Source organism: Stylophora pistillata, chromosome 3 (assembly GCF_964205215.1).
Source record: "Stylophora pistillata chromosome 3, jaStyPist1.2, whole genome shotgun sequence".
NCBI classification, from domain to species: Eukaryota; Metazoa; Cnidaria; class Anthozoa; order Scleractinia; family Pocilloporidae; genus Stylophora; species Stylophora pistillata.
The window spans coordinates 40,427,930-40,438,464 of NC_142521.1; the positions used below are offsets into that span (position 1 = coordinate 40,427,930).

Sequence of the window (10,535 nt, forward strand, 5' to 3'; positions counted from 1 at the left end):
AGTCGAACTCCGAATATCCTTTGCTATTTACCTAGGAGCAACTCGGGAAAAATGGCGTCCCGGTTTGCATCCGTGACAAGCGAAGAAATCACTCAAATTAACGACGGTGGTGTATATTATCTCACTGTTTTAGTATATACTAAAACAACTATTCACCTCAGTGTCGGTGCTTAGCGATGATAGTTTTTTGTTAGCCGTTTTCCCCGAAAATCGGCGGGCTCGTTTAAAATGGTCGCCAAAAGCTCCTCGCGAGGCTCAGCTTTAGCTTCAGAAATTCGTTTTATATCCAAGATAATAGTAATGAGAAAGAAAATATTGAAAACCAAGAATCTGGAGAAAGCGTTAACTCGCAGGAATTCGAAGAGACACCGCCGAAAAAAAACAGCGTTTCACTAAACGTTCAACGGCGAGATGGAGTAATGACCTGATAGTACGTCTAATAGACGTACAGTACTCCAACAAATCGATTACTAGTAAGCAAGCTGCCGCCCTCGTTCGTCGTAAATTCACACTTCAACAAGTTTGTTTGTCTCACGCGAAGCCATGTTAGTGTTCACATTTTACGCGGAAAGAGCCTGGAACTAGCTGCTCGCGCGACTGCCGGTGAACTATCATCGACTATCACGAAATTGTTTGGCCGTTAGACCATACGAATGATAGTTGGTGATAGTTGATGATAGTTTGAAGAGAATCAACTATCATCGACTATCATGCGCCGTTTGACCAAGGCTTAAGCAACCGCCGCTGCTGAAGTATTCAAAATCTTAAATATGCCCTCTGACCAGAAGAGCCTGCCGAGTTCTCAACGGTTAAGTTCATCAAATTTTCATTTAACTGAGTAAGGTCGTTCAGAGACTAATTAAACAGAGTGCATGCTTCTAAGAACAGCAACAAGAACCTTGTACAGTATTTCTTCTATCTGAGTACTCAGTGGTTAAGTTCATCAAATTTTCATTTAACTGAGTAAGGTCGTTCAGAGACTAATTAAACAGAGTGCACGCTTCTAAGAACAGCAACAAGAACCTTGTACAGTATTTCTTCTATCTGAGTACTCAGTGGTTAAGTTCATCAAATTTTCATTTAACTGAGTAAGGTCGTTCAGAGACTAATTAAACAGAGTGCATGCTTCTAAGAACAGCAACAAGAACCTTGTACAGTATTTCTTCTATCTGAGTACTCAGTGGTTAAGTTCATCAAATTTTCATTTAACTGAGTAAGGTCGTTCAGAGACTAATTAAACAGAGTGCATGCTTCTAAGAACAGCAACAAGAACCTTGTACAGTATTTCTTCTATCTGAGTACTCAGTGGTTAAGTTCATCAAATTTTCATTTAACTGAGTAAGGTCGTTCAGAGACTAATTAAACAGAGTGCATGCTTCTAAGAACAGCAACAAGAACCTTGTACAGTATTTCTTCTATCTGAGTACTCGGTGGTTAAGTTCATCAAATTTTCATTTAACTGAGTAAGGTCGTTCAGAGATTAATTTAACAGAGTTCATGCTTCTCAGAAAAGTAACGAGAACCTTGTACGCTATTTTTCCAATATCCTTTCTACTTAAAAATGTGTTGATTATTGTAAAGAAAAAATCCTTCACAGTCTCTCGCTACAGGTTTACATTTAGTTGATAGAGCTGGTTCTGTTATTTTATTTTATTTTTTTTTTTAAATTTTGAATTGGACTTTTTTTAGAGCCCCAGTGTCCCATTTTGGACCCAACTCCTCTTTGCGTTTTGAAAAACGAATCTTGCTACACGGGAAACGTGACTTGCCCCGCTGGACTGAAATGCTGTCTTGATAATGACTGCAGTCACAAGTGTACTGAGCCCGCGCTTGACGACGGTAAGTGGTTTACTTTACAAAGACTGTTCGTCAGAAGCCTGGGGTAAAATTAAATTGAGTCCTTGACCTTCTACACCCTACCATCAGTACGCATATACTCCATACAGTCCCTCTTTGTATTTCTCGAGGTGCTGAGAGGGAGAGTTTGTTGAACAATCAAGAGCTCCTCCAGTTTGTTATCATTGCGTCACTCTCGTGACCTGTATGTGTGGTTCAGTGGTGGTGCTGTGAAGAGAAATTAGATGTCAATCGCTATTTGAGATTAAAGGGATAAAACAGCCTTAAAATCTATGTTCTTGCTTCTTGAGCCTCTTTTTCAACTATTGGGCAAAGATAAGGGAACACGATTTCGTCTTCTCTTCAGAAAGACTAGTTTACAATTTTTAATATGTGCCGTCTTTCATCGGTTTGAAGCTTATAAGTACTTTGTTATTAATGTGATACAGAGATTGTGATTGAGTTTTTGCAAAACTTGGCAAACTTATTTAGAAACCCTTGTGTGTTGTTTGAGCTGTTCTACCTTTGCCTCGCGCTTACAGCCACTGAATAACGTCTTTCTTTATTTAACACCCTCTTCTTTGTGTTCTGTTGTTTCACCGAACATGCGCAATGTTACCGGCTACCCTTCGACGATTATTGGGACGACAATAAATTGGAAATGCGCGCTAAGAAACTCGGGAAATTGCCCTAGTGTCTCCTGTGGCTTAGCGTTAGCTACACGCAATGCATCGTAAACCAGAAAAAACTGGAATTAGAGCTCCTTTGTTTGTTAATACAGAAGTTTTTCTTATTTACATTATGCTACTTACTTCGGAACTGAGCCTAGTTTTGTTTTCTCTGTTCTAGGGACACGACCTGGAGAGTGTCCTGTAATTAACCCAACACCTCTATGTGCGAAAGTAACCGGTTGCCAGTCAGACAAAGTATGTCCTCTGGGCACTAGATGTTGTCTGCAGAAGGGATGCACACAGAAATGTGTTAGGGTTGAGATACCTCCGCCTCCGCCACCGTGTGAGTGAATTATGAACAAGCTATATCTCTGATCGTCTTGTTCGGGTTTAAGTGATGTCTTTGTTTTTGTTAGAAACCTTTTTCACGCGCATACTTAAGCTTAGTCCTATCCAATGAAAAAAGGGCGAATTAGCAGCTGTTGTGTCTACGTTCATATCCGTTAGTGTCGTGGTCGGTTTTTTTTTTTTTGTGTGCACATGCGTTACTGTAGCAGAATGAACCTTTTAAGTACTGAATTTTCTGTTTGTGTGGTTCTGCTTCAATGCTTAGTTATAAATCTGACTCCGCTTTGTCATCGTTTATATTCCCAAGCTTGCAAAAGTATCTTATAATATGGAATCTTCTTGCAGTGTTATTACAGTGTCCACTGCTTAATCCGTCCCCGTCCTGTGGACTGCCTCCAGATGCCCCACCCAACTGCTTCACAGGAGGAGCAAAGTGTCCCACGGGACAGGTCTGCTGTCTGGACAACGACTGTTACCACAAGTGCGTCACTCCTGCTAGGGCTGATGGTGAGTTTTATTGCATTAAAGAATCCTGGATTTCGGCATTTTTCAATTGATCACACAGCCGACCTAAGCTTTGACGGCTCAACTCTCTTACTACCAGAAGCATTACGAAAAGGGAATCTTTTATTCCCGGTCATTTTTTAGTTCATGTAGTCTTTGATTTAATTTCGTAATTTTTTTTTTTTTTTTTTTCTTTTACGATCCATTTTAGTTCTGGAGTCTCTTTTACTGCCAGGGCCTGGTGATTTTGTTTAAGAGAACGCGGCATTTTTACGGTTCTTTTTCCTGTCCAAAAACAGTCGATCGGTGTGAATATTGAAAGAGCCCCAAACATATCATAATAACTCAGACCTATTTCAATATTCCTACACGTGGCAATTTTGTTAATTTCCCCTTAAACCGCCTCTCTGGGTCTGACCTATATCTCAAACCTCACATTAAAATCAACCCACAGGTCAACGTTTGTCTGTCTATCCGACTTGATGTCACTCTTTTTTTCCCTTTGTAAGCCTTAGGGAATCATTGCGGATACTTAAAAGAATACATCTCCATGCTTGGGTTTGAATAATTTTTTTTCTCAGGTACACGACCAGGCACGTGTCCAGTACCAAACCCTATACCGACATGCGGATCAACACCAGGTTGTGAGTCCGACGATGGTTGTGCATTGGGTGAGAGATGCTGTCTCCAGCGGAACTGTACAAAGAAATGTGTCAAGACCTTGCCTCCTCTCTCGGAAAGTGGCCATGAAAGTGAGTACAAACAACAAAGGGCATTAGAAATAAAGAGATACCTTATCACAGAGCCTGGTTTTTTGTGTTTGCTGACGTTTCGACAAGGATACTGTCGCACTTGCCTAAGAAAGCAAACATCAGATTGTTAACTCAACTCTTTTCTTTTAAGACAAATAAATGAAGGGGGTTAGTTTCGAAAGAAACTGTGGTGTTGCTTCGGTGGGGGAGTATAACAAGATGGTTTGGTTTTATTAACTGAGGTGCACGAATCACCAAGTAAACGCAGAGGAAACAAAATGTCTGCAATTGTAGCTGATTGCTACGTGGAATGTGTTAAAGGGAATTTTAGCACGAATTAAATTGCGCCTTGTTATCAAGATGGCCGTGAAGAAAAATGAAATGTTTTTCTCTTCTGCGATCGTGATCCCAATTCACTTGAAACTTCTTCTTGAATATTAGTACGCTATCCAGTAATAAGATGATGGAAACTTATCTTGTTATGTTGATACAACACTAGATTCTCTAGACTGATTCATATTCATGACAGCTAGAGGGGAAGAATTATAACCAGATCTTCAGAGCTAAAAAGCGTAGAGAATTACGACTGTGAAATTTGTTTTTTCTTTTATCATTTTCCTCGCTTTTTCTTGGAAGACCGTCCCTCCACGTCCCAGACTAACTACCTTTGTCGCGATTTCAGCTTGTCAACCCCCATGTCATCCCTATGGTTTCTGCGTGAAGAACAAATGCACGTGCCTAAGACTGTGTACACGTGAATATGCGCCCGTGTGTGGCACAGACGGGAAAACGTACAGCACTGAATGTGTTTTGAAGAGTATGGTGTGTGAACAGGGAACAAAGGTCACTGTCAAGCATCGTGGGGAATGCGGCAGCCGAAAGGGTAGGAGAGTTGGACTTAGTCCTGCCTCTGCCACTTGTGGGCTTGTTGTAGCATTGATATGTATTTTAAATGTGCTGCACTGATGCTTGTCTTTTTCGCAGTCCATGTTTGGTGTTGTCCGTGCGTTCTCCTTGTCACACAACAGTCTTGGCTTCCACGAGAACGAGTGTTGTGGAGTTACAAGTCCAAGCAACGGCTGTGAAGGACGCTACAATGATGTGTGATGCGCTAATTTTCCGTCCAAACATGGACGCACACACAAAATAGTTCGAACGCAGCAAAATTTTTCTTAAATTTTTTAATACTGCTGTAGTAGTGTATGGATTATAACTTTAAAAGACTTTGCACACCAGAAGTAAGAATTTCAACCGCTTTCTGGGATAGGGTTAGATCTACATAGCTTACAGAAAAAAATACACTATTCTCATCGACTGAAGAAGATAATTATTGTATTTATTTTCCAGATGATTTACTTTGTGTACCACCCTGTCATCCATTTGGAAAGTGTGTGAGAAACCAGGAGACTGGTCAAAACGAATGCACATGTGACAGAGTATGTACACGAGAGTACGCCCCGGTGTGCGGGACAGATGGTAAAACATACAGTACCGAGTGTATGTTGATGTACTCAGTATGTAAGGACGCCAGTAGTGTAGTTATGAAGCATCCAGGAAAATGCAGACAAGGTAAGTGTCTTGCTGATTTGTTAAAATGGTGCTGTGGTAATGGTGAAGTGAAACTAAAGTAATAAGACGTGAAACAGTGGAAAATCGAGAGGACGGGCGATCGTTCGTAACGGGGTAAATTTCTAAAATACTGTGGTGCTGCGTGGATGGGGGGGGGGGGGAGTATAATAACAGGATGATTTGGTTCTGTCAACTGGATCGATGATGTAAATTAGCCACCGTAAAGATTAAAGTTCCTATTCACCCTCAGAGGTTTATATACATTTCGATTCTTTGCGTTATCAGGATTAATCTCCAAAAAAATTTTTTTTGGATTGATTAAATATTTCCCGAAATATGCCGCCTCAAAGTTCGTCCTTAAGAGTTTTTAAAGCTGGATGTAAGAAAATTGAGCATATGACATGCTAGCAAAGTGGCATTGCATAACCGGACGGCTTTGCCGACTGTATGAGCACCCAGGTGTTAAATTTTCTTGTTGCTGTAGCTGTCTGCCTTTATTGTTGCCAGAAATGCTTTCATTTGACACGTTCAGTGATCTTAGCGTTAGTGCAATGAGAGCGTATGGCTAGGTGTGGGAACATTTGTTTACTTCAAACAAACAGTCTAAGCAACTGTCCCGGAGATCGTAGGTAAAATAAATCAAGATGCAGAAACAAGCTTGTGTTCCAGCTCGTGAATGCTGTTAAAAAAAAGTTTGACTTTTCCATCAGCTGCTTCATATTATTTCCTTTTACTTTCTTACCAAGACACACCCGAAGACAGCTGTCCCGTTTTGAATCCAACACCCCTTTGTAGTGACCCCATACCAGGCTGCTCCAAAGATTCCGAATGCGCAGACGGGGAGAAATGTTGCTTGCGAGGAGACTGTACCAGGAGATGTTATGCACCGGCCAAACCAGGGCGTTGCCCTAAAACTTATCCCAAGCCGTGCCCCCTGATCCGTGGATCTCCAGAGTGTACTACAGATTGGGACTGTAGCGGCGACCTCAAATGTTGCTTTGATGGCTGTAGCACGAAGTGTACGTCTTCGTTTGAGAAGCCACGAGATGGTAATCTAGTTTTTGCTTGGTCGTTCCTTCATTTGTTTGCTAATTTGCTTTCTTCGTTCGTTTTATTTTTTTTAGCTCCAGTTGCTGCGGCTAAATTTGGTTTTCCACTGGTTTAGATATTTATGGAACTTTTCAACCGATTTTACCTTTTTCTCGTGCGTTCAATAGTTCGTCGTTTGTCTTTTTGTTTCCTAGCTTTTTCCGGTATATTAAAAATAATACCAAATTGACAGCAAAGTTACAACGCACCTAGAATTTTGGACGCTGGTTTTCAGTATTTGAAGTTTTCAAAGATTTTACTGCAGTGTGAGAACAAATTCAGATGTTTGCAGTGATTGAGAGTCGGAGCGATTATCACGTCATTGTTCAAAACAATGCAGAATTACTCTCGTTATGTGTCAAAATATGAGTGATTGTTTTAGTTAAAATAAAACTATTTGTGAATCTAAAACCTTTTGTAAGGTCACACTTAAAGATTCAAACCCATACCACTGTCAATTACTTTGTTACTTAATCAAGGAACCTCTTTTTCCGCATCCCCAGAGAACCCTTGTGAAGTTACACTATGTAGCTTCCCCGCCACAGTGTGTAAAGTTGTCAAGGGAAAGCCCACTTGTCAGTGCCGACAGACATGCCCCCTCCACCACATTGATCCAGTGTGTGCATCAGATGGGCGGACCTATGACAACATGTGTCAGCTGGAGGTGAATGCTTGTCTTCTTGAAGCTGGTGGAATGCCGCCTGGGCAACTTACGTACATCGGAAATGGAGAATGTAAAGGTGAGATCTGCTGTTAAATATCAATCGAAGTTAACCCGCAAAGGTATGCTCTTAGAAGAATATTTGGGGCCTTGAAGGCTCTTGTCGTAGAAATAAGGGATTCCAAGTTCAAAATAGACTCTAGAGCAGGCGTAATTTAGGCCATCCTCAGAGACCCAGGGGCTGTGAGTCGATTTGTCCCCACAGAACAACAACAACAACAACAACAACCTTTATTTATGTGTCAAATCTAAAATAGCAGTTATACAACCACTAACTGGGGACACTAAATACTACCTAAAAATTTGAGAAATTTAAAAATAAAACAATATATATGTACAATTTAAAATCTAACCTAAGTCTCACATAAAAGGCAGTTTTCACATTTACTATCAGTCAATTTAGAAACAAGGTCTATTCTACGCATGTTACATTTAAAAGATGATATGGATGTCAGTTCTCTTACATTTCTTGGTACAATTGCCCATATTTTGGGTCCCATATATCCAAGCGAATGTTTTCCAAAAGTGACAGTATTAAATCTAGGTATACCAAAATCATTATTACGCAGTGTGTACCTAAGTTGTGGAATTTGAAAAAGGCTACATATGTAATTAGGAGATAAATTGTTCTTTACCTTATACATAAGAATGGCTATATCCTGTAGTCTTCTGTTCTGCAGTGTACTTAGGTTAGCCATGTCTAATAATTTATCATAACTACTCCCCTTATCACAGTAAACTGCCCTAAGTGCCCTTTCTTGAATACGTTCCAATTTTCTAGTATCACTCGCCCTACAAAAATGCCAGACAAGATGGCTGTATGTTAAATACGGAAGAATGGCTGCCTTAAACAACTTCAGCTTGGTGTCTGTTGGTATCATATTCCTGAGCCTCATCAGGACTCCAACACGCTGGCTACTCCTCTTACAAATGTTAGCAATGTGTTCATCAAATTGAAGCCTATTGTCTATATATACCCCAAGAAGTTTTAAACACTTGGTAGATTTAACTTCATTGTCATCAATTATAATACTATCCATATCATTATTTTTATTCCCAAGTGTCATTGTCTGATACTTGTCATAGTTCCCTTTTAAGAAATTCGATCTATACCATCTGGAGGCTAATTCGGCACTTGCTATTAACTTATCATGCACCTCAGTAACATTACTGCCTGCAGCATGGAACTGGTGGTCGTCTGCATACATATTGATATTAGAATTAGAATTTACACTGTATGTCAGATCATTTTGGAACATGTTCCATATCAATGGTCCAAATGCGGAGCCCTGTGGACATCCCCTTGACCCCCTCTCCCACTCACTCACTGTGGATCCCAACTTCACCCTATTGTACCGATCAGTGAAGTAGGAGTCCAACAATTTTAGACTGTTCCCCCGAATACCATAAGCCTTTAATTTAGCAAGTGTGAGTGGATAGTAGAGGGAATCAAAGGCTTTACTCATGTCCGTAGAAAGAACACCTACCACTTTATGTTCATCTAAAGATATCTTCCAATTCTCTGTCATAGCCAGTAGAGCTGTTTCGCAGCTATGATTTTTCCTGTAGGCTGTCAGTTTATCACATAATTTATCATTGAAACTATAATTAAGCTGTTTACTAAGTAACTGTTCAAAAATCTTATTTATAGTAACTTGTACAGTTATGGGCCTATAGTTCTTTTTCTCATGGGGGTCCTCTTTCTTAAATACTGGTGTCCACTCTCCTTTCTTCCACACCGCAGGCCACTCACCCAATGTTATACATGAATTGTATAATGCTGTCAGAGGCCCTGATAGTTCTCTAGCACCCAGCTTAAATGCTTTGGGGGGGACACCATCCCAACCAGTACTCTTTCTGGGGTTAATACTTTCCAGTGCGGTCTCCACCTCAAGTATCTCCAGATTCCGAAACTGGAAGTCTTGATGGCCTATCATATTCTCTGTGATATTCCGAACACTTGAATGAGTCACAAAAGAAGAGTCAGTAATGCCTTCTGTGTCACCAATACCATTGACAAGGTGGGAACCACCTTGAGGAGCACAATAAATTGCAGGATATTGCCACTTAGCTTTCATTTAAATGGTCAGACATGCAAACCTTGTAATAGAACCGTTTATACATGAACATTAGAAGTCTGTTGAATACCTTCATTTGAGTAGTTAGTTGAGGAGCTAGCCAACGCAGACAATTCAAACATTTCAATCGAAATATCGTTTCCATTTCTCTCACAGCTGCTCAGATTTGCAGTTTACCAGTAGAGACGGGTCGCTGCTTCGCTGCCATGAAACGATTCTTCTTCAATTCCACCTCCCGACGGTGTGAGGAATTCATATTTGGTGGATGTGAAGGAAATACAAACAGATTTGACACCGAAAAAGATTGTTACGACTTCTGTGGATGTAAGTGATGTTTTGCATTGTCCCTGATTGTGAGCACAGGTCACATAATGCGCCTGAGTTTGTCCCGGTAATTCCAAATGAATGGAATAAATCGTATGTTTCCGAAAGATGTACAAATAATGAAATGATCCTCGCACGGAAACTTCTATCAAAGAAATTGGTGATAAAGCAGCCCGAAAAAATTGTTCGTCTGCGAGTGACTCATCATAGTCATAAGTGCGCCCGCGAATAAGTAAGTTTGAGGCCTTGTGCAATACGATTTGGCGAGAGTTTAGCTCTGATAATTAGTGCCAGACCCCAAGCAAGCCTCTCCTTGACTCGTCTCGAATCTCCTTTCGGGCGGAGAAACGCGCGTCCTTCAGCGCTAACGATGAAGGCCTTGGTCACAGGTTCAAATTCTGATGTCGAGCCCAGTGCCTCCCAGGTATGAAGCAACATCGTGGGAGGTAATTACAAATTATAGTCAGTTCTTTCGTCCCGTAATAGAATCCGCTATCATTGGTCGAAATGAATCACGTATTGATCTGCGGATTATATAGAAGTAAAAGAATGAAAGGAATACCAATCCATTGCATGTTCACTTCAGTCTTTTCATCTGGTTTCCCTGACCCCTCGCTGGTTCGTGAATAAATTTTGAGCGGAG

General features: G+C 40.7%; 1 protein-coding gene across 2 annotated transcripts in view; it reads left to right on the forward strand.

Annotated features, from left to right (window-relative positions):
* LOC111343971 (uncharacterized) overlaps positions 1–10,535 on the forward strand; it is a 44,775-nt gene that overhangs the window by 24,228 nt on the left and 10,012 nt on the right. For both annotated transcript variants that reach the window (XM_088755403.1, XM_022951175.2), the window contains exons 27-35: positions 1,690–1,839; positions 2,686–2,850; positions 3,201–3,362; positions 3,941–4,111; positions 4,794–4,994; positions 5,459–5,680; positions 6,427–6,729; positions 7,273–7,509; positions 9,725–9,892. In XM_088755403.1, the coding sequence (XP_088611529.1) occupies positions 1,690–1,839; positions 2,686–2,850; positions 3,201–3,362; positions 3,941–4,111; positions 4,794–4,994; positions 5,459–5,680; positions 6,427–6,729; positions 7,273–7,509; positions 9,725–9,892 (1,779 nt within the window). The remainder of the gene's footprint in view (positions 1–1,689; positions 1,840–2,685; positions 2,851–3,200; positions 3,363–3,940; positions 4,112–4,793; positions 4,995–5,458; positions 5,681–6,426; positions 6,730–7,272; positions 7,510–9,724; positions 9,893–10,535) is intronic.